Source organism: Colobus angolensis, unplaced genomic scaffold, assembly GCF_000951035.1.
Source record: "Colobus angolensis palliatus isolate OR3802 unplaced genomic scaffold, Cang.pa_1.0 Scaffold257, whole genome shotgun sequence".
Taxonomy (NCBI): domain Eukaryota; kingdom Metazoa; phylum Chordata; class Mammalia; order Primates; family Cercopithecidae; genus Colobus; species Colobus angolensis.
Genome location: NW_012115788.1, coordinates 4,825,676 through 4,850,386, shown reverse-complemented (window position 1 = coordinate 4,850,386; position 24,711 = coordinate 4,825,676). Strand labels below are relative to the sequence as shown.

Here is a 24,711-nt window from a genome sequence, read left to right as displayed (position 1 = left end):
CTCTTGTTTCTATTTCTTTTAGAAAGTTGTGGAGGCATTTATTACTCTCATAACTGCCTCAAAATCTCAAGCACATGGCCTAGTTAAATCATCTTGAGGTTCTGCCCATATGGTTACAGAAGGATTTTAGTCATTGGAAAAAATGGGTCTAAAATGATAATATTCAAAGATGTTTTCCAATATTCTTGGCAATCTTATTCACTAATTTCAACAAACATTTTATCAAGAATTTAAACACCTTTGTCTTAGTTTCCTGCTGCTATAATAGAATACCACAGACTGGATAATATATAAAGAAGGAAATTATTGGGTGTATGGTTCTGGAGGCTGGGAAGTCCAAGAGGCATGACACTGCACCTGGCAAGGGTCATCCAGTGGTGGAAGGCATCACATGGTGAGCAAGGATGAGAGACAGAGAGAAATGGGACTGTATTTCTCTGTTTATCAGGATCCTACTCTGTGATACTAGCCCACTCTCATGGTAACCACATTAATCCATTCATGAGGATAGAGTCCTCATGGCCTAATTGTCTCTTAAAGGTCCGTTCTCTTACTACTGTTACAATGGCAATCAAGTTTCCAACACATAAACTTTAGGAGACATAGTCAAACCATAGCAAATATTAAACTTCAAATAAAAAAGGATTTTTTTAGTAGCGCAGTATAAAATGATAATAATAAATATCAGACATAAAAAAGTTCTGAAGTTCTTTTCAGATAGATAAATCATGGTCACTATTATCTTCTTAATTACATTTCATTGTACCCTATTTTCTGTGGTATTATCAGTCAACATATTGTATATAGTAAGATGCATTAAATTTTCTGAGCTTGCCAGAGCATCCTGTCTCCTAACGATTTTTGATAATGATTTATCAAATGTGTACTCTTTAGAATTTTAGCTGTCAATAACAGTTGATTTTCACAACTTTTATTAGACTATCCATTATGTTTTTTTGGAAAGGTGGTTAAAAGGATAAATACGTTAATTATGGTGAAATTATCTAGGAATGCTTTTAAATACATTTGACATAATACATTAACAGTAAAAGGAAAGCAAATGTGCACCTAATAAGCACAAAATAAGATTAATCAGAGAAATATGTCCTTGCTGTTTTGGGGAAGAGTTATCCAGATCTCAGGTAAGGTACTTTTTGTGGAGATAACCTTTGGTTTTATGAAGCTTGTAACAAGATAACAATCAAGGCATTTTTGTGGCCATCTTTATGTCTATGACCAAGCAATGGCAAGTGAGATACTATTTTGGGGGCTTAAATAAAATAAAATAGTTAAGCTTTATTAAAATGCACATATTAAAATAAATTTTGAATAACATTGTATTCAAAGATTATATTAGTCAGGGTTCTCTTAGACAGAACTCATAGTATACACACACAAACATTATATATATAAAAATATATATAAATAAATATATATATATTTTATATATAAGGTCCCATGACAGGCTTTCTGCAAGCTGAGGAGCAAGGAGAGCTAGTCCCAAAACTCAAAACTGAAGAACTTGGAGTCCGACATTTGAGGGCATGAAGCATCCAGCACAGGAGAAAGATGTAGGCTGGGAGGCTAGGCCAGTCTCTCATTTTCACGTTTTTCTGCTTGGTTTATAGTCATTGGCAGCTGATTAGATTGTACCCACCAGATTAAGGGTGCGTCTGCCTTCCTCAGCCCACTGACTCAAATGTTAATCTCTTTTGGCAGCACCCTCACAGACATGCCCAGGATTAATTCTTTGTATCCCTCAATCCAATCAAGTTGACACTTAGTATTAACCATCAAAAATATCATAACAAATTGTGTGAAAGGAAGAAAGGGGAATAGTTTTACATTTCAAATATAAGGGGTCCAAGATTCCCTTTTATAGTTATAAAAATTAGAAATTTTTAAATAGTATGAATCACTTATTTCAAATAGTTGTGTTTATGATGCTTTCATAATATATATGCCTAAGTTTACATATATATATACATGTGCATGTATATATAATGTATATATACACAAAGGCAGTCATATCTACATAAAGATACATGGTTCTTTGGATGAATTAACTTTTACATTTTATGCATACACTCTTATTGTGTTTCTTGACCAGTACTTGGTCACAGGGATCAGGACAGGTTAGAAGGGAGGCTATGGAAGGACACTGAAAATACTAACACAGCTTAATTTTGCCAAAAGCCCAGTTCACATAGGAACATGATGTCCTTTGAGGGTGCCCTTACCTGAGCTGTGTTCCCCAATTGCTTAGGACAGTCTTCCATGTCTAAGTTTGTCATGTGGCAAACGATCAGATTTACCAGGTAGTCCCATTGATTTGCAGAGCTCACTGAACTGCCATCATTTAAAAGCATCATTTTAAATTTATTGTCCACTGATAGATCAAAAGATAGAATACACTGTTCCAACAGAAAACTAAGGACTTTTATTAGAAAAATTTAGACTGAGCACTTCTAAATATCACCACACAACATTTTGAAAAATGTTTTGAAAAAACAGTTATAATGCTTAGAAATATTTAGAAGAACATAAACACACAGGTATTGTGTTGAAACATGCTACCCACAGTTTCAATGCAGGATGCTTCTTCTCACTATGGGGCAGCACTTTGTGAATTTTTCTGTTTCACAGTATTCAGAATTCATTAGAATGCATTTGATTAGAATGCACATGAGGCAAGCAAGATTAACACAGTCTGCCTACCAAGCCACGTAGATGGCCTTGCAAAGAGCTGAATGCTAGTATATCTAAGAATATGAGATTATGTGTATGATTCATGGTGGAAATGTCTCCTTTGTTAGAGAAATTCCTGTAAACTAATGCCTGGAATGCCCTCTCTGCCTACTCGAATTCTATTAGCCTTTTAGCGTCCATTTGAATTCTTATCTATAATATCTTCAGCAACTCTCAAGCCTCCATTGTCCTCTCCCTTTTCACTTCAATGCTGTCTTGCATCGTTATGTAACTATTGCATGGGCCTAGATCTCATTTTTCTTAATATAGTTTATGTTATAGAAAGGAATCCATATATTTCTTTTATTTCTTTTAAACACTTAACACATTAAGAACATAAAACACACCCAGTAATTACTTTGAACAAACAAAAAAAGACTAAGTAAAAGGGAGAATGAAAGAATAATAGAAATAAAATGAATTTTTTATCAGCCAGAATTTTGGGTGGATCCTCCTCATAGCTATGTACAACAATCTATAATTTCAGTGCCATTTCTACCTACTTCTAATAAAAATATTCCCACAGTAAAGGGGTAAGGTGATATTCCACCATTTTGCAACATTTTGGTGATTAGAATTGTTGAGGTACAGTTTTAGGTTTCCTTCTTATTCTTGGGCTGGTGATTTTAAGATTTATTTGTGGGTTTTAGGTCATGTTCTCCCCAAATCTCATTTCTGCTCAACACAAGAACAGTAAGAGTAGGCTGGGATGCCTTAGAGATATGGCCTGGAACTCTGCAGCCCACATAATACTATCCCTGCCTTCAGGTATTAGTGTTGCTAATAACATGCTCAACTGATTCAATAAAACAAAAGACAAAAAATAAACAAACATAAAATCATTTTCATAGAGTTTAAAGAGACTATTCAGAGAGACATTTATAAAGTTGCCACTATAAAATGCTTCACACTAAGAAAGAATTCATTACAATAATTTGGTTGTAAATTGTGTAAAAATTCTTTTTCCCTCCATCAATTTTACATTTATTGGCTGGAGCCTTGTAAGCCAGACTGACAAAAGACAGATTAACAAGAGAAAAACAAGCAGAAGTTTACTACCATGTGTATCCTTCTTACTCATGGGACCACGCAGGGATGAGTAACTGAAAAAGCAGGTTAGAACTTGAGCTTACATAGCATCTTAACAAAAGAACAATCCGTTTTTAGAGAAGTGACAAGACAAAAAGGACTTTGAGTTTCCAGGATGGCAAATGATGGGAAAGCAAATATATGGGGCAACTAATGGAAAATGAGGACTATTTAGTAAAGCTTGTTGTGCAGATTCCTCTGGTACCCTCTCTTGACTGATAGGTCTGGAATAGTCTTCAGTGATTAACTTCTGTCCTTCCCAGTAAGAGGGGAACGAAAATAACACCTTTATGTATTTATCTCCTGCTTTTAGGCAAAGGGGGGAGCAGAGAGCTTTTCTTGTGTCTGCTTCTTCTTGATTGCTTTCAGCTCAAAATAATCTTTATACCATATTTTTGGCATATTTTGGCATAATGTGGCACATAGTCCTGATACGGCCTATTTTGGGGTGCCATATTCTGCTACCCTCCACATTGTTTCTACCCTTCTATGATCTTAGCAGATAATAGTACAACCTTCCAAAATGTTGGTTTCCTTCTATGAAGAAAACACAGTTTGTGCTGTGACCAGTATTGTAGCTCCTGGGGAAACCTGTATGTTCTCCTCTCTCTTCTCCCCTACTACTGTAATACTAACAAAAAGATTGTTTAAACCATAAATTGACTCTTTTTTTTTTTTTTTTTTTTTTGAGACGAAGTCTTGCTCTGTCGCCCAACCTGGAGTGCAGTGGCCGGATCTCAGCTCACTGCAAGCTCCCTCTCTTGGGTTCAGGCCATTCTCCTGCCTCAGCCTCCTAAATTGACTCTTAAAGCAATCAGGTACAAATCAGAGTTAGGAAAAGTTTTAATCAGCAGGTAGAAAAAGGATCTAGTATGCTTTTATTTTTAAATTTTTCATTAAGCCACTAAAGCCCAGCTTGTTATTTTTCCCTTGTTTCATCTAAAACAACCCCAAGATGCCGGCATGACCTCTAGGGTGTAACTAAAATGTATTTGAGTCTTTATTTGACATTTAAGCCAGCAATGAAAATTAGCATTGTTTTAGAGCTCCAGGGAGCAAAGAAGTCATCCCGAGTTTGAAGAATTTCTGTGGCAGTAACTTGGAATTTCATACAAATTTGACCTGTCCAAGACTTACTTTAATTATTCACCAACACCAGCATCTGACTTTAACACATCTCCATGAGTATCATCAGAACTAGAGAAAAAAAAAATTCCTTTAAGAAATCTTTGTACATAGGCCACTCTCATGTTTGTTGCTGATAAAAATTTTAGAGGTCTTAGTAATCTAAAAAATGTATATTTTACCTGTGAAGTGGTATTATCCAAAAGGAACTATACCGAAATACATCAGACAAAAAAGTTAAGAGGTTATAAAAATGCACATGCAATTCTTTTTTTGCTTATTCTGTTTATTTACTCCTTGTTTTCAGATAGTCAGTCAGGTAGTTACTCTTTAGAGATGTGAGATAAAGTATGGACATGAAAAGTAGTTATTTACCAAAGGCAATTATTGAGTATCGAAACATGTAGAGTACTTACTGCCAGTTCAGGGAGACAACAAAACAATTATATATAATATAGTAGCTTTTTAGCCCAATCTTCCAATAATTGCTTGACCAACAAGCTAAATTTAAGAGTTCTTAACCTCTTAAATTTGGTAGTTGCAGTAAATAAAATGTGGTTAGTTCTGCAGGGGCAGAAAGATGTGATATTTTATACCCATCATAAGGTCACAGACAATACTTCTGTAATGAAAGAGGTTTGACAAGAGAAAAACATAACACATTTATTTAACCAAAGTTTTATATGACATGGAAGCCTTCAGAATGTAGATTTGAAGTCCCCAGGGAGGCTGTCTATTTATATGCTTAGATTCAATAAAGAGTGAACAGCCATGTAGAAGTGTTATTAGACAAACAAGGAATTATGGAATAGTAATGATGAGTGGGGAAACCCAGCAATACCTGTCCAGATTCTTCTTGTCCTCACTGCTGTAACATCTCTTCCCCCTCCTGGCTTATTTTGGTATAGTCCCTTTTAGACAGTACTACTCTACAGATAAAATATATATTTTTTGATTATGAAGACCACAATTTTTGTCAGCAACAAATATGAGAGTGTTTCTTCCTCCCTTGACCTACTGTTGACCAAGAGTAGGTCATAGAATTTCTTTATGGTCACCTTCTAGACAGAAAGGTGGAGAAGGTTAGAGTAATAATTCTTGTTTATATGGCCGGCTTTGGGGAAAAGGGGGTTTTAGTTTCTAAGGCCTGCCCTGGGGAAGGGGAACTCTGAATTCTATGGCTGGTTTTGGGGAAGAATGAGGGGTGAGAGGCAGAAGAGCAGGAGAAGGTCAGAGAGACCCTGGCTCTGACGCTGCTTCTGAGGCCTTCCAGTGTCCTTTAGTTCAAGGTGCTTGGCATGCCAAAACAGCACATTCAGGATATCATTTTCTGAGCCCAACAGTTCCATATTCTGCCCCCAACTTGCACGTTGGAATCGTTTGTGGACTTAAAAAAATATTGATGCCGTATCCCAGTCCTAGAGACTGTGACTTAATTTAGCTATCCCTAACCTTTTTGACACCAGGGACCAGTTTCATGGATGACAATTTTTCCATGTACTGGGGCTGGATGAGGAGATAGTTTCAGGATGATTCAAGTGTATTACATTTATTCTGAACATTGTAATATATAATGAAATAATTATACAACTCACCATAATGTAGAATCAGTGGGAGCCCTGAGCTTGTTTTCCTGCAACTATATGGTCCCATCTGGGGGTGATGGGAGACAGTCACAGATCATCAGGAATTAGATTATCATAAGGAGTTCACAACCTAGATATTTCACATGTGCAGTTCACAATAGGGTTTGCACTCCTATGAAAATCTAATGCTACCGCTGATCTGACAGGAGGAGGAGCTCAGGTGGTAATACGAGTTAGCAATGGGGAGTGGCTGTAAAGCAGATGAAGCTTCACCCACTCACCCACCACTTGCCTGCTGTGCGGCCCAGTTTCTGACAATCATCTGGTCTTCTCACTGGTATTTATTCATTCAATTAGCATTTGTTGAAATTCACATCTATGCCAGGTGCTAAATTCACATCTGTGCCAATGGCCACGACCTGACAGTCATCTGGTCTTCTCACTGATGTTCATTCATTCAATTAGCATTTATTGAAATTCACATCTATGCCAGGTGCTATATTAAGTACTGGGAAATTAGTACAAAAAATGTAGACCTTTGAGATTCCAGTGCAATGGACTAGAAAGCAACACTTGGGATAACTACTGCAGAAAGGGCAGCGGTTAAGTCACAGTACCTAGGGGATGGAGGGGATTGTTGGAAAGAAAGAAAGGATCAGGAAAGGTTTTGTGGAGGAGCTGTAGTGTTGGCCTAACTCTAGAACTGAAGATAAAGAAAATGAAGACAACAGGTGTAGGAGAAGAGAAAGGGCATCTTAGAGAAAGGAAACAGCATATGTAAAAGCCTTGATGCATTAGAAATCAAGTTGCAGCCAGCTTCTCATCTTATGTTTTCTCTAACTTACCTTGTATATAATTGTTGAAACATTTTTCTCACAGCACTGTATTACACACATCAATTTCCTGCTCGAAAATACTCTGGATCCTTATTAATAACAGAATGAATTCTGCACTGCTGAACCTGATATTAGGGCATGCCAGCTCCTCCTCTAAAGCATTTAAAATGTCCTCTTCATTGTCTATCTGAAGCCCCCAGGTACATTTTCATCTCTTCACTTTTGCTTATATCATTCCCCTGCACCAAAATGTCCTTCCTACTCCTTTGACCATGTAACTGAATCCTCCCTTTGTTCAGGGTTCCTTGATACCACTCCATCTCTCATCTCAATCTTGTAGCATTTATGTTTACTTTTACTATTCTTGTTTGTTAGTAATTAGATGGTGCCCTAAATATTTATCTATGTCTTTGCTTTTTAGTGGGATTGTAAATTCCTTGCAGAAAAGCGTAGGACCACATTATTTTATTTCTCTTTCTGCATATGGCACAGTGCCTTAAAATAAACAAAATTTGTATTTTATTACTGATAACAAAACTGAATGACAATAATATAATGAGTTTGGAAAATGGAGAAACCAAGCATTTGCATAATTGCCTAGTCTTTGATCATTGATGCACACTACTTTTGTGTAATTATAATGAGAGTATACAAATTGTTCTGTATTCTAAAATTTTACTTGATGTTGTATCATCAAAATTTCCTATGAAAAATAATAAATATCAGCTGGGCACGGTGGCTGACACCTGTAATCCTAGTATTTTGGGAGGCCGAGGCGGGCGGATCACTTGAGGTCAGGAGTTTGAGAACAACCTAGACAAAAAGGTGAAACCTTGTCTCTACTAAAAATACAAAAAATTTAGCTGGGTGTGGTGCCACGAGCCTGTAGTCTCAGCTACTGAGGAGGCTGAGACATGAGAATTGCTTGCACCACTACGCTCCAGCCTGGGCAGACAGAGTCAGTCTCTGTCTCAAAAAAAAAAAAAAAAAAAAGATAAATATCTCTGGATAATAACTAAAAGCATCATTTACCCATGGCGTGCCAGGTACGGCTTTGCTTACACTGTTTCAACTTTTGTGCATTTGTTCTTATTCCAATCCCATGAGGTAAACACCGGTGTTATCCTGGGGAAACTGGGAACACTGAGCTCAAAAAGAGTAGTGCTGTGCCACTTACTAGGTGACCTTGGATACTTATTTTACTTAGAGAATCCTCAGTTTCCTTATCTCTGAGATGGGGATAATAATAGTTCCCACCTTTCAGGATTTTGAGGGGATGAAGTGAGATGATGGGCAGGAATAGTGCCTGGCAGATGGCCAACACTCTGTGTGCTACAGCTCTTGGGTCACTGTTGCTGATCCCATTTTATAAGTGAGGAAGCTGGATCAAAGACTTTTAGTAATGCTCCCCAAATCACACACCTGGTGTGTGACAGAGCCAAGATTCAAACCCCTGTCCCAATTATGACATGAGATAGGGATTACAGAATTTATTACAATGTTGTCCAAGTGTAACATTTTACAATTTAGTGCTACAGAGAACATGTGCAATTTTGAGGGAAAACACAGTTGGATATCAGGAGAAATTGAGAGAGAAAGAGAAAGAGAGAGAGAGAGATTCGCACGGGCCCGAGCTCTCTGCAGCAGCATAGCATGGCTGGAGCAGGGCTCAGGCTAGAATTCCTGACTGCTTCCTCCCAGGTGGTGTCATAACTGGGGCTTCTGAAACCCAACACCTGGACCCTCTCCTTGGGTCTCAATTGGAGGGTTGAATCCTCTCCTGCTTGCTTACTAACAAGAACAATTCCCACTTTCAATGGGGTAACAGTCTGAGGGGAAATGGGCTGGGGTTTTGCCTGGAAGTATCTAGTTATTTCTCAACTTCATAGTTTGGAGACTCAGCATAAAAACTGAAGTCAGCCCTATTAGTACTATTGCTGCTAATACAGCCATCCGCCTTATCAGAGGGGAATACCTTCCAAGGCTCCCTGTGGATTCCTAAAACCAAGGATACTACTGAACCTGATTGCTGTTAGTGAGAACATATTCCTGTTTATGTCTTTCACCCACACATTTAATGCCTTTTCTATCTTAACTAAGCACTTATTACACAGTATGGCCATAACTTTTGCAGTTTGAAGTACAACAGAAAAACTAGCAGGAATTTCTTTCCCTTCTTCACAATTTCAGGAAGAGAAGACGTCTTACCATAGATCTCAGCAACCTCGGCGTACATTTTTTTTTCTGTCCTTATTAGGTTGAGAACTTTCCCTTTTTGACTTAAAGAAAGTACTTTGTGGCTTCTCTTTGGCATATCCGAATTGCCAGCATCACTAAGCTTATGCTTTGGGGGCATTATTAAGTAGAATAGGGGTTACTGGAACATAAGCATTGTGATACTGTGAGAATCAATCTGAGAACCCAGAGGGCTACTGACTAACAGGAGGAGAGTGCAGACTGTGTGGATTTGCTGAACAAAGGGAGGATTCACTTCCTGACTGGACAGCACAGGATGGCATGAGATTTCATCATGCTACTCAGGACAGCACACGATTTAAAACTTACGAATTGTTTATTTCTGGAATTTTCCATTAAATATTTTTGGACTGCAGTTGACTACTTGTAACAAACTGTGGAAAGCAAAACTGCAGATGAGGGGGAACTACTGTAATAGTTACTGCTTATACTGCTCTTGCTATTTGCCATGGATTAAGCTAAACACATTATATACATTATTTTCTATAATGGATGCAACAATCCTATTCCAGCTACCGCCATCAGCATTTACCTTAGGAAAAAGATGTGTTTTGAATACTCACTTCCAGTATTGGGATAATTTTCAATAATTCTACCAGCCTAACTATAAAGTTGTATTATCTAGGAGGCCTCTAGTTCTCATTTTTAATCCTTATGCCTTCAAGTAGCTTCTTACCTCTGTAACTCACTACCACAGTAATATCTCAGGAGAAGCTAGATTCTCTGGACTATTGGTTAAATTCTTTTAAATGGCAGTGTTTGTTATGAAAAGAGTTTTCATTCTTCTGGTCCCCTCACTGGAAACTGCTCAAGAGTACAAGTTTTGATTACAGTTGCCTAAACACCAGTTCTGAAATGCCTTTCATTTACTTTGAGCAATCAGTTGGTTGCTCAATCATACTATCAAACTGAAAACAAGAGGAAAGGAAAGTCAACCGAACCTAACCAAAAAGAGGAACATGTTTCCTGGGATGAGAATGTGTCAAAGGCAGCATAGCATGACCTAAGTCTTCGGTGTAATCATGGTTGTATCATGTGTTATGGGTAAATTATCTATTTTGTAAGTTAGTCCAGTGTGTGCTTCTTCAACTAACTGTGAAAGCATTCTTGAAAGACCATGAAACCTAATTATTCTAATTACCAACACAAAGGATTGATAAATGAATGATGAGGTCAGGTATCATTGTCATTAAATAGACCTCGCTCAATTATTTATCACTGGGTCTGGGGTTATAGCTCAGAGAGCTGTGCATATTGCAGCACAGTTTGCTTGAGCTCTGAGACCTGAAGACCAGATTACAGTCTTGGCAGGTGGCTTTTGTTGAATGCAATTCAAGGGGGTGGTACACATTTGTTTCAGTCAGACATTTGGATGTTTTGAGGCCAATAGATACTCCAAGTTTATCTACAAAAGCCTATTTCATTTCAACCATGTAGAAAAATTTCTTTAAATTATACAGATAAATACAAATGAGTAGGAGAATCGATTAGCTGTAGAAAGACGTATATGTAAAGATGTTTTCTTGCATCTTAGTGTTCTAAAGACTGTTCTTTATTTTCTCAGATTCTGCTATCTGTCATGGACACTTTAGTGCTCTGTATTGATCAATGTTTATCTTCATATTGGATTTGTTTTGTATCTTGTTTCTAATTGTACAATGAAATATGTTTTCTGGTTAAGAAATGTGTTATTGAGGAGGATAGAATTGGGTGATACTAGTTTTTTATCATCCTGAAATCATGCCAACTCATTGCAAAGGTCAGTCCTCAAATTGGTATTAAGGCATGCCTTCTCATTGAGTCTCTGATATCTTGCAGCCCAGTGTCCCTTCTTGAAGTCCTATAACCTGCAAAAGTACTTTCTTACATCCTATGAGCATCAGCTATGGGGGATAAAGAATTCCTTCCTGCTAAACAATTATTCTTGGCCCACCCTCTGCCCCTTGGCTTTATTTTAAACCCATCCCCAACATATCTGATTAGTTGAGTCTAGTAATTTTGGCTTGGGTGGGCTATGGGGAGCAAGGATTAGCTAGAATTGCTGTTCAGGGACCTCTTTGGTATAAAGCTGGGGGAGGTGGGGATCTCTCAGAGAATGAAGGAAAGGGTAGAGCACTAGGGAAGAGAAGAAATTCATACCTGAGATTATGTAATAGATAATAGAGTCTGGACTTTTGTTTGAAAGCCAGAATCAAGGTATGTATGTGGAGGGTAGGGGGGAGTAGTAATTGAAAGATAAATATGAAACTATACCTAGCATCAAGGAAAACTAATAGTAATTGAAGAGACAAAAATAAAACTTGTTTATGTTGTTCAAAGGAAAATTATATTTATAACATATGACAAAAACTTCATTAATGCCATGTAGATAGGGTTCCAGATTATTAACTGAGTTTATAATTAATTTTGTAGTGGTTTTAATTTGGTTGTTACCCTGACTTCCTTCTCTGTCTCTTAAGTTTTGCTAGTTTAATGTTCACAAACTCACAAAATTAAAAATCTTGGTAGAAATATGGAGTAGCTATTTCTTTACACTTCTGTTTAGAACAAAGTTGTGCTTTTGAATTGACCACTTATCTGGAAAGTGATATAAATCTAATAAGCAAAACTGGATGTATTTTAAATTATCTGTTAAATACCTAGAGCAGTGGAGATGTCCTGAAAGTGAGTACTTTATTACATTTGAAAAACAGACTTTAATTTTACTACTAAAAAGAATTTCCATTTCTCCATTTATATGTGTTCTTTATACTAGAGATTAATATGATAGCTCCTCTGTATACTTAGTTTTATGAATTTCAAAATTCTTGATGCCAAATAACTGAAGTATTGTCAATTCCACCATAACATGATGTATGGGTTCCTAAAAATCCCCACACTATGCATAATTGGGCAATAAAAACACATTTTACAAAAAAAATGGGGATAGGCACACAATACATAGAAACATCACTAGTGGCACGTTACAAAAAATATGGGAATTTAGTAACAATGACAGCAATATTTTACTCATATTAATGGTTAAGAAATTTACAATAAATATGGCAGTTTACTTTGAAAAAGACCTAACGTTCCCTTGTGGAAGCTGGCCTTCAAAAGGGTTGCAGTTTGTGAGTTTTTGAGAAGTGTTGGAGGGAGAGTCATTGTTGACCCAGTTGTGAGCAGGTGTGGTTTTTCTACCTGTGTGGGGAAGTGTTGATGGATGAGGTGTATGGATTTTGTGTATTCCCACGCTGCTTGGTTTAGCTGGGTGCAGTTTCTTGTGGATAGAATCACACATAAGCAAACCCCAAACTTCTGTTATGATCAAATTGTTCTGCAATATATCAGTTATGTTAGAACAAGGTCATGGTTTCAAAACCAGCATTGCCGTAGAATTGACTGTGTAATAATCCCTTCAACACTTTCACATCTATGATCCCACCTTGTTCTTGCCACCATCTTAGCAAGCAGGGGTGCGATTGACTGACCATTTGTTTTCTGAGAAATCTTGACCTATTAAAAGTCACACAGTAACTGGGGGAACCTGTGTCAGAGCTTGCCTAGGTCTGTGTGAGTCTGAGGCAGGCGTGCTTTCCTCTGAAAAGCCAGACACTCATGTATGTGGGGCAAAGAGCATCAGAAACATGGGCAAGGTCATAGAGACAGATCCCAGAGACTGGATTAGAAACCAACTCGCCTGATTTTCTGCTTAGAGGCTTCAGTTCACCATTTTAGAAAGTGCCTGCTGGCTGCCACCCTCCCTCCTGTCTTATCACCTCTAAAACACATTGTTAACACTTAGATAGGATATATTTTCTTCACTGAATGAATCTAAAAACCCAGCCATGAGAACTTAGTTTCTAATTTTTGCCATTGCTTTATTGGATATTTTAGAATGTGCAAAAGGTTTTAGAAATTGTTTTTCAACTAATTTTTACCAGCACAGAGGTCATGTCAAGTGTCAGGGTGTTTGACAACAAGACCAGTCTAGTCTATTAATTGAGTTTCAGAGAAGATTAATGATAAAGGGTGCAATCCCGAAGTCTGGGAATGACTTTGCTTTCAAGCATTAATTATTGTGGAAAATAAAATTATTAGATACTACCTTGTCTACATCTACCCCAAACTGTGTCAATCAGCTCTATTTCTAGAAGGTTTACATTTATTAAACACTCTCTGTGGTCAATGCAATGGTCAATGCGATGGAAGCTACAACAAGACAAGGTATTGTATCTGCTATCAGGAAACTTATTTGGGAGTTCTGTTTGGTGACCAAAGAGAATCATTACCACTGTGCCTATATTTTTATGCCAGAATATGGGTGGGTGCACATGCACAGGTGAGTAATGAGGCCCCACTCCCTAGTATTAGTTAAGTCAGCAGGTATGTGCTGTTTTTTTGGTCACTGTGTATTGTAAAATTCTGAGTTTGGCACTGATACTAAGGAACATCTGACAAAAAAAGTTCCTCACTGACCCCTCTTTTTTTTAGAGACAAAGTCTCACTCTGTTGCCCCAGGCTGCAGTGCAGTGGCACAATCACAGCTCACTGCAACCTCCGCCTCCCAGGTTCAAGTGATCCCCCTACCTCAGTCTCCCCAGTAGCTGGGATGACAGGTGCACACCATCACACCTGGTCAATTTTTGTATTTTTAGTAGAGGCGGAGTTTCACTGTGTTGGCCAGGGTGGTCTTGAACTCCTGAACTCAAGTGATCTGTCCACCTTGGCTTCCCAAAGTGCTGGGATTATAGGTATGAGCCACTGCGCCTGGCCAGACCCTTCAATTTTAAAAGTTGACTTTATATGTTAATAGGAGTTTAATTATAGTCATATGTTGAAGGGTCTTGTCTGTAAAACCACATATTCCAGGGGCCATCCAACTGAAGACAGCATTGCACTTGTGGAACCACAATCCAGGCTTGGGTTATCTGTTTCTACCATGACAGAGGCTACTCCATCACTTAAACTATATGTTCTGCAGCCCCTGAGAGGTGAAGACAAGCCTGGGTTGCCTCTATTTGTAATTTTCTTTTTTGTAAATTTTTTTGGTAAATTGTTTTTCAAACAAACAACAAATATGACTGTCCCAGTCAGTTCAAGCTGATAGAACAAATGACCATAGACCAGGTGGCTTGAATGACAGGCATTTATTTCTCACAGTGCTACAGGCTGAAAGTCTAACATCGAAGTGCCAGCATGGTCGGGCTCTGGCAAGGGCCGTCTCCCAGGTTGCAGATGGCTGGCTCCTTGTGTCTTCACGTAGTGGAAGCAGGGCTAGCTAGCTCTCTGGCCACTACTTATAAGGGCACTAATTCCATTCATGAGGGTTCTACCCCATAGTCCAATTACCTCCTAAAGACCCCACCTCCAAATACCATCACATTGGAGATTAGATTTCAACATACAGATTTCGATAGGGACAAAAACATTCAGTCTATAACAATGATCAAACGAGGTTACAAAAATTGTAGTGTATGTAGCATGCTTGCATTATATTTTGATGAATTAATGTTTTTTATTATGTATACCAAAGAAACCAATGTAACTGCTGTAAATGTATAAATATTTGGGAGTACTGTTAAAGTTTACATTTAAAGCCCTTTCTGAATGTGAGGCTGAAAGTATTCCATTTCTCTCTCTTTCTCTTCTCAACCCCATTTACTTTACAGAATGATTTTTCTGTTTTAGGTCATAATTGCTTTTTTTTAAAACAGGATTAAGTACCAGGTCATTAAGTGTGTTCTATGTCAGTTTGACCTAACCTCTCTGCCTTTTTCTTTTTTTCTAAAGGAATTCTTTAAAAATAAGAACGGGAAGTATTTTAAAATAAACATTTGACTGCCAGAATCTGATGTAAACTTCAGACTCAACTTTACATGTGATAGAAATGAAAAGAACTAAGGTTCTCTATTATGACATTTAGCGTCAATTCCTTTTCAATGATTCCAGCTGATGAATAAGTGAGCTAAAATATCTTACTCTTCCTGGTCAGCATTTAAAAATTTAAACATGGATTGAAAATCTCTAGGTTATGAAATACAGTCTAGGTTCACTTGTTGAGGGATCTAGAAGAAATAAGACTGCAGACCTGGTAAAATCAACTGTCCACTACTTCTATATTCTAGTCATTGAAACTCACCTCCCTTTATCCCTTATGTTATTTTTGTTTTCTCAGGGAAGCAAAAAAATTTGTGAATGAAAATGAAGGGGCTCTTGGGAAAGGAAAAGGAAAACGGTGGTTTGCATTTAAGATGATGATGGCCAAGGTAGGTATTTTTCTAGTTGTCTGGTTTATGGCATATTGCCTCTAAGAAGAACATTGATTCTTTTCTAAAGGGGTGAAAAAAATCTTACATTTTGTATATATAAAACACAAATACTCATACAGTATAAACACAGTATATCTGTGGTATTGAAATTTACAGGGGAGATTTAAAAAATTATTCTTAGAGGAGTTAAATGAAAAATAAGTCAAGAAATACAGATTTATGGCAAAAGACTTACTTGTGTGACTTCAGCACTTCCAAATATAAAAGATTGCATCCTTTTTCATTTTCATTCTCTGAAAGTGAAGGGGTTCTGGTCAAGTTGTTTTCCTCAAAGTGTCTATATAGCTTTTTTCTACCAGGAACATCAACTATACAGTGGACAGAAAATAAGAAAAAAAATGATATACTGATACAAATATAGATTTTGGGGAAAGACAGAAAGGAAACTAACATTTATTTAACGCTTACTATGTGCCAAGCACTGAATTGAATTCATTTATAAAGTTATATTTAATTCTTACAGTAAAGCAGGAACATAGATATTATTATCTCCTCTTTACAAATGTTATACCAACTGTAAGCTAAATGTACTCCATAAAGTTTTGTGAATAAAGTTCATATATCTTAACTTTCATATATATATATACACACACACACCCCCCACACACACACATAAAATAGATTAATTTTGTCTGTTTTTCTACAGTTTAAATAAATGGAATCATATAGTATCTATGCATTTGTTTTTGGCTTCTTGGATGCAATGTTATGTTCACAAGATATATCCACATTGTTGTGGGAGTTATAGTTCATTTTTATTCATGTGTGGTATTCTATTGTATAAAGATGCCATGACAATTTATTTACCCATTCTATTGTAGATTGGACATTTGGGCTGTTTCTAGTTAGGAGTAATTTTTTGTTTGTTTTTAAAATTAACTCATACACAATTACTTGTCTTCTGGTTTGTTGAAACAATAATCCAGACATTTGCTACAATAATGTCTGTTAAAATGGCTGGCCATGAAATCTCCAGCAATACATTCATCTGAAGGGCATTCTTGATGAAGGCAACTAATTTTGCCATTTTCATCCACCCTGTAGTATTTCAGGACAGCCAGCTTAACTTTCCTTTTCTTATGCTTATTCTTCTTTGGAGTGGTGTAAGATTTCTTCCTTTTCTTAGCACCACCATGAAGTCTCAACACAAGATGAAGAGTAGACTCCTTTTGAATGTTGTATCCAGACAAAGCACATCCACCTTCTAGTTTCTTGCCAACACAGATCAGTCTTTGCTGATCAGTAGAAATTCCTGTTTTATCCTAGATCTTGGACTTTGCATTTTCTGTTGTATCCGAGGGTTCAAACTCAAGAGTGATGGTCTTTCCCATAAGGGTTTTTAAAGAAAATCTGTGTTTTCGTGGTGGTTCCACTGCAGAAGACAGACGGAAAAAAAAGCGTGGGCAATCTTTTGAACTTCAGACTTGTCTCATGCTATTATTTAGACAATAGGGCCTGTCCAGCTTCCGCTTCATCCCTGCGTAACATGCACACACGCAAAATTCTCTGCCACATTCTCATTCTTCCAGGTGGTCCTCTTGGCCATGGATGACCCAACACTGTAGTTAAATAGAAAGAAGGCCTTTTGCAAAAAGAATTTGTGACTTGTTTTCTTCTGTTTCCATTAAGCTGACTATTCTGCCTCTACCAGATTGAAGTGTCTCATGTCATAGAACTTACCGTCTTGTATTGAACTCACCTATTTGTACACAAACTACCCTGGTAGATCAGAAGGCTTTCAAAACAGGACCTGGAAATAAAAGACAGAAAATAAAATTTATTCATATTGAGTCCTTCATACAATGGAAACTAGTTAAACACACACTCTGTTCCAATCACCCTATTATGTGCTAATTCCCTGCTTTCTTATTGTTTTATATAATAAATAGCTCCTTCTGAGAGGCCAGCATATTTTCCACAAAACAGGGGGTTGATAAACATTTTTTTGTTGAATTAAATTGGTCTAGGGTTAGTGGAGAACAGGGAAACAAGTGTAACCTACTGTTTCCCCCTTTGACTAGAAAGCAGTATTTGCTGCCAGAGAGACATTTCCAAGCTCATTGCATTGTCATGTTTTGAGGTAGGGGATAAACCTTTTGACAAATCAAGAGGTTGGACTTCACTGTTGTATTTGACTTTCTTTTCAGAAATGGGTAAAATTCCTTCGTGATTTTGAGAACTTCAAAGCTGCGTGTGTCCCATGGGAAAATAAAATCAAGGCTATTGAAAGTAAGTGCTCATCAGATCTCAGACGGAGAAGGTTGTCTTAGAGAAATAGCTCATAAGCTTATCAGATGCCTTTCTCAGTTTCTGGACTTTTGGAAAGACTGGAAACAAATGAACAAAAACAATCAAATAAACAAAAACGTTGTTTATGCCTGCTTTCATCACTGTGAAGATTTGCTAGCACTTACCAAGGACAATACTGGGGACCCCACTCTCATGTTCTACCTTAGTCCAAAACATTACCATTCTAACCTGGTTTTCTTTCCTATACAGGGAAGTCACTATTGTGCACAATGACGTTGAGTCATCTTATTTGGAAGGCAGAGATTTTATTTTGGCAATGAACATGACATTGAGCATATATACTCTCATGAATGTTAGACAGTAATCAAAATGAACAATGTTTTAAAAAGTGAAGAAGTCTTGGTCTGGGAGCAGTGGCTCATGGCTGTAATCCCAGCACTTTGGGAGGCTGAGGTGGGCGGATCACTTGAGGTCAGGAGTTCGAGACCAGCCTGGCCAGCATGGTGAATCCCCATCTCTACTAAAAGTACAAAAAGTTAGCCAGGCCTGGTGTAAGAACCTGTAGCCCCAGCTACTTGGGAGGCTGATGCAAGAGAATCACTTGAACCCAGGAGGTAGAGGTTGCATTGAGTTGAGATCTCACTATTGTGCTCCAACCTGGGTGACACAATGAGACTCTGTTTCAAAAGAAAGAAAGAAAGGAAGGAAGGAAGGAAGGAAGGAAGAAAGGAAAGGAAGGGAGGGAGGGAGGAAGGAAGGAAGGAAGGAAGGAAGGAAGGAAGGAAGGAAGGAAGGAAGGAAGGAAAGAGAAGTCTTAAAACCTCATTTTCAAATCTCTGAAGTAGAATAAGCAATAGTCATCTAGGAGCTTGCTATCTGAATATTCACATTGTGCATTTATTTTGTGGAATATTCATAGGAAGGAAGGAAGGAGAATATAGCCAATCAAAAACCTATTTATCAGTGCTTTAGGCTTAGAATAAGGCAAATAAAAATTTTAAAGTATTGTAAATAAAAATAGTAAATAGTTTTTTAAAATAATAATCTAAAAAAAGAGATAACATTTGAAACAATTTTGAGCATAATGTTACCATATTCTGGTTTCTAATGGTTTCAACTAGGATCTGATTTTTATCCATTCCTCTGTAGATTGGAGGCAGGTTTTCCTGCTGGTTAAGTGTGGCGTTGTATAATTAAAATGGAGGCTCCATAGGGAGATAACACAGCTGATGGATAGCTTGCTGACATGATTGGGCATGTTTTAGGAGTGGCTAACCCTCGGTTCCCTGTCTCTCAGTATTGGATGGCAATTATTAAGTGCCAATGAATTAAAATACATCGGCTCATTTATTGTACCCCCTTTCAGACACTCCCGGTGCCATTTCTTTCTTGCTTTAATTTCCTCCTTAACACTTACCACTATCTGAAATACTGTATCTTTAATTTAATTTTTTGATGCAATCTTAATTCATTTTATTGCATGTTCATTTCTCCCAATAGATGGGAAAGTTAGTTTTGTTCACTCCTGCATTCCACTTGGCACTTAATAAATATGTATTAAATAAAATTACAGACAAACTCGCTAATTGTCTGACATTCCAGGAAAAAAAGAAAGGAATTTAGATACATCAAAACAGAGCGGGCATCATGGATTTCTTAGGTTTCAACTGTACAACTCAAATGTGGTAGGCTGAGAGGCATTGAAAAACAGAAGGCCATTTGGAGCATTAAGATCCTGATACAATATATATGGTAAGAACTCTGAATTTGGTCTTTGCTTTGCTGCAGATTAGCTGTTTGACTTTGAGCCAGTCATTTAACCCCTCTGAACCTCAGTCTACTAATTTATAAAATTATAGGGCTGAGTCTTGATCAGTTGTTAGATAAATCCCAAGAAATTTGTAATTAATGATAGGTAAATACATACATTTGAAAATTATTTTTAAAGCACACTAGAGCAGGTTCCAGCCTATCCTAATAGTAATATCATGCTCATTTGGGTTCCAATAGGCTATAGCCCATGAAACAAAAACAGTCAGAATTATTTCTATTGCCAGAAATTACACGCAGCAAGAGTTACACATATGACCACCATCCATCATGAGTGTCACAGTAGAAAAGACAGATTAAGAGCTATCCAATAATAACCTTCAGTTATCTCCTCTCTTCTTCTCCTCTTCCGGTAAATTTGGAAAGCCAAGCTGGAAAATTCAGGCAAATATAGATTACTTTTCTTTCCATATATAATTTATGATTTGATTAGTTTGTCATGACTTTTTCACTGTTAATGGTGCTGTGTCTCAACAGTGAAGAATTGAGCTTTATTTTTTAGTCTATCAATATTCACCACACCTCTATTTATTGAGTACCACCATGAGCCAGATGCTCTACGAACATTATTTCATTTAATCTTCCTGCATGTGCACATTAACCTTCCTATTTTACAGTTGTGGTTAAATAACTGTCCCAGAATTAGTAGCAGAGCTGAGATATAAGGCAAAATCTGTCTGGGTTCAAAACGTATGCTTTTCCATGTGTTATGCTGCTTTTTCCTTTAGGGAAGGTTTTATATACTTTTTCTTTTTAAACATGTTTTGCACCAGTTCCTAAAAAGTGTTCTACGAGGCCAATGGCAGGATGAACAGTTATAGATTTTCTTGATCGTTATCAAGGAATTATTTTTCATTTTCTCATGTATTTACTTTTTAGTGAGAGATTTATTTAATTACATGTTTTGTATCCTATAAGATGTTTAATGTACTGATTTTAATGATAACCATGAGATTGGGGCTATAGTATTAGTTGAAAAGAATATGAAACCCATATAAGAATATATTATTAGAAATTGGATTGGACTATCTTATAAAAAGTATCCTACTAAATATAGGTAAAACATGTATCTGTGATGGCCTTTGAAACTGAACTTAATGAAAAATGGGAAGAAATAGGACATGTAATTGATTTTCTAAGAGTTGAGGACTTTTTGACCTCTACCACCTCTATAGTTCAGACAATCTGTTTAAATCTCTGGTCCTCTGTTTCCACATTTGGGGCTTCTACAATATCTACCACATCCTGGGTTTAACTAGTCACTATACAAGATCATTTCCAGCTCAACATTCTATGATGTATAAGTTACAGTCAGGTTTACATGTATATGTGGGCATATGAAATTCATTAATTCATACTTTTGATTGATAAATCCTGAAAAATTTAAATGCAAAGCAGATTTATACTAAGAGAGGACTATATAATTGCCTTCTCAAATTCTTTTCAAGCTAAAGTCGGTTAAGTATGTACCCTACTTACAGAATATATATTTAATTATAAAACTAATATAAATGCTTTTCTCTTAAATAAATGGCCATTTAATCTTACAAAAGGTTCAGAAGTATCATTATATTCCATTTTGACATCAGAATCATCTAATATATATCTTGTTTAATCCTCAGAATAAGCCTGACATTACTGATTAACTGAGCAAATACTGGATGCCTAACATGTCTCCTTAGGTATGTTTCTAGGCACTATTGCTACTGACAAAGACGGCAAAGACTCTTGCCTCATTGATCTTACATTCAAATGTGTTAATGTATGTATGCTTGGATGGGAAGGACAGATTACAATATAAGCAAATAAATAATGAAGGTAATTGTGGATTGTAGTAAATGGCATGGTCAAAGGAGGAGCTGTTGCCTTCCATTCCCAGCAGCCTTTCTAATCCACTTTGTCCTTCTCTCTGCTCAATATCTAAATAATACTGAACAAGTATATTTAAAATGTGCTTTTAAAGGAGTTCAAAATTAACGGCCTTCACTGAGTTTTCCCAAAGTTCTGTCCAATAATTTGCAGAATCAAGAGTGGGACCCAAATTAGAGTGTAAAATTCATACCGTTTCCATCTTGATTCCAGTAAGACCTAGATCTCTTTATTAGTGTGAAGTGGATTCTCACCTGATGACTCCCAACTCTTTTTCACTTAAAAAATAGATTTGATAATTTCTCACAGAGGATACTATGACGTTATGCATCACGTGGGAATACTGTGGGGTTTTACTGTCACGTCAGCCCTAAGGGGATCATGCCTAAAACTAGAGGGTTACTCTTGTGAACACATCTCATTCATCTCATTGAATTGCGTATTTTTCTGAAGCAACTGCGTATTTGTACCTCCAGGAAATATAATCTATACCCATTGTGATGCCAACATTATTATTAAGACCATAAATTAAATAATTGAATGTATTTCTAGCTGGTAATTACAAATTTTTCTCAGGCTCAAAATCTTTTTTTTCCTAATAATAGATTACATCATCAAAATTATGGTGTCAGAAACCTATTTTTTTCCAGACTGGAAGTAGCTTTGGATGGGCAACCCAAGCACAGGGCTTAAACCTCATGTTTCCTTGCTGCCCTAAGAACTCTAGAAAATACAAATCAATTTTGTCACTTTTAATTCCCTACCCCTAAATAGTTTGAAAAAATTGTGCTTCATATCCTGCCTAACATGATGGTGTTTATATTGTAGTCACACAGCAGGTCATTTAATTGGTCTTTTCCCATTTAGAAGTGCTCATGTTTATCTGCTTGTTTTATTACCCATCTGTTCAAGAGGAAATGATGTGTTATGACATTGTTTTACAAATTACTTTGCCTTAATAATAAGCAACCAGAAAGAGAGTTGAAATTTTAACTTTAATTTGAAAGAAACAAGAATATTTAGTACCAAGAATATGCTTAAGCATAAAGCCTCAGTTTAATACATATTGGAGACTCTGTTTTGTTTTGTTTTGTTTTGAGACAGAGTCTTGCTCTGTTGCCCAGGCTGGAGTGCAGTGGTGCGATCTTGACTCACTGTAACCCTCCGCCTCCTGGGTTCAAGTGATTCTCTTGCCTCAGCCTCCTGAGTAGCTGGGATTATAGGCTCCTGCCATCATGCCCAGCTAATTTTTGTATTTTTAGTAGAGATGGGGTTTTGCCATGTTGGCCAGGCAGGTCTTGAACTCCTGACCTCGTGATCTGCCCGGCTCGGCCTCCAAAAGTGCTGGGATTACAGGAGTGAGCCCCCAAGCCTGGCCAAGACTCTGTTTTTATACATTAATAATTTACTATGGAAGCAGCATTTATCAGTCTGATTAAAGAAAAAAGAATTGGTCATTATGGGCCTCATATTTGTGAATTTGACTGGCTTTAGCTGATAGATGGATATTATCTATGCCTATTGTTTCAGAAACACATATTCATTGCATATTTATTGTATATATCATAGTTTTAAGAAAATTAATTGAACTATGTTTTACTTAAGGGGCCATATGGCAGTGTGGTTAACAGAGATCTGGATTTGGAGTCAAACACCTGTAGCTCAAGACTGCCTGGTTTAGAAGCCTGGCTTCCTCATTTACTAGCTATGTAACCTATAGACCTAAGTCTCTGTAAAATGAGAAAACAATAGTTCCCATCTGGTAAGGATTTGATGATCATTAAATAAGTTAATACATACAGATCAAATTGGTGTTTGAAACAAAGATTCATTAAATGTCACCTATTAGTAATCACTTTTTGAGTCAGTCAACTACTGTGTCCAAATTTTTGTTTCCTGATTCATGGTGGGACTAAGAATACTTAACCTCATTAAGTTCTAGTAGCAGTGGAATGCATTGATGCTGATAAAGTTCTTGAAACACATAACTGACCATCAAGATATGCTAGCTATTATTATTATTATTACTACTCATTTTGCTTCCTTACACTGAGAGACTAAGTATGTAAAAATTGCTATTCTTTTCATTTATGCTCTTTTAGACACACTAATCAGGCATTTCTTTTTAGTGAACATCAGTTTTAGTCAACAACATCCAGTAGGATAGAACCACTAGATAAGAGGGATAAAGAGGGAAGATTTCTTCTTTTTTATTTTTGTGTTGAGACAGGAAAAACTGGAGTTTTTATGACAACCCGTTGTTTCATTTTCTGTCCTTTAAGATCTTCGTTTGTTTTGTTATTGTGTTTTCTCCTCTGCCATTGATAGGCCTAGTGTAGAAGAAACTTCGTCTTCTGGATTTCTTAGTGTCTTCTACCTGTGTCTGGGTCTTTCTATAGTCATTGTAATTTTAATGAAATCTGTTGGCCTGCAGTTCATTTTCTTTACACTTACATTTTCTTACACTTTACACTGTAAAGACTCAACCTCCAAATAAAATAGTTGTGAAGCCACTGTCAAATCTGAGAACTGGAGTTTGGAAGTTTTGAACTCTAAAGTATATTTCATTATACTGCATGTGCATGTTGGAGGAGGGGATACTTTCTGAAACATCTTAATTCACTTCTCTCTTTTGCATTTAGGTATATTTGTACTCCACACACAAGAAACTCATTTGCCAGGGATTGTGTTTAGGTGGTGAGAGGATGGGCTGTGGCAATAATTAGAAGAGCAAAACCATAAGAAGAAAGGAGGGAAGGAAAGGAAGGAAGGAAGGAAGGAAGGAAGGAAGGAAGGAAGGAAGGAAGGAAG

General features: G+C 37.0%; 1 protein-coding gene across 1 annotated transcript in view; it reads left to right on the top strand.

The window, feature by feature from the left end:
* Positions 1 to 24,711, top strand: part of TMC1 (transmembrane channel-like 1) — a 190,132-nt gene that overhangs the window by 66,253 nt on the left and 99,168 nt on the right. Inside the window, exons 6-7 of the mRNA XM_011947044.1 lie at positions 15,798 to 15,888; positions 18,099 to 18,180. Coding sequence (XP_011802434.1) covers positions 15,798 to 15,888; positions 18,099 to 18,180 — 173 coding nt within the window. The remainder of the gene's footprint in view (positions 1 to 15,797; positions 15,889 to 18,098; positions 18,181 to 24,711) is intronic.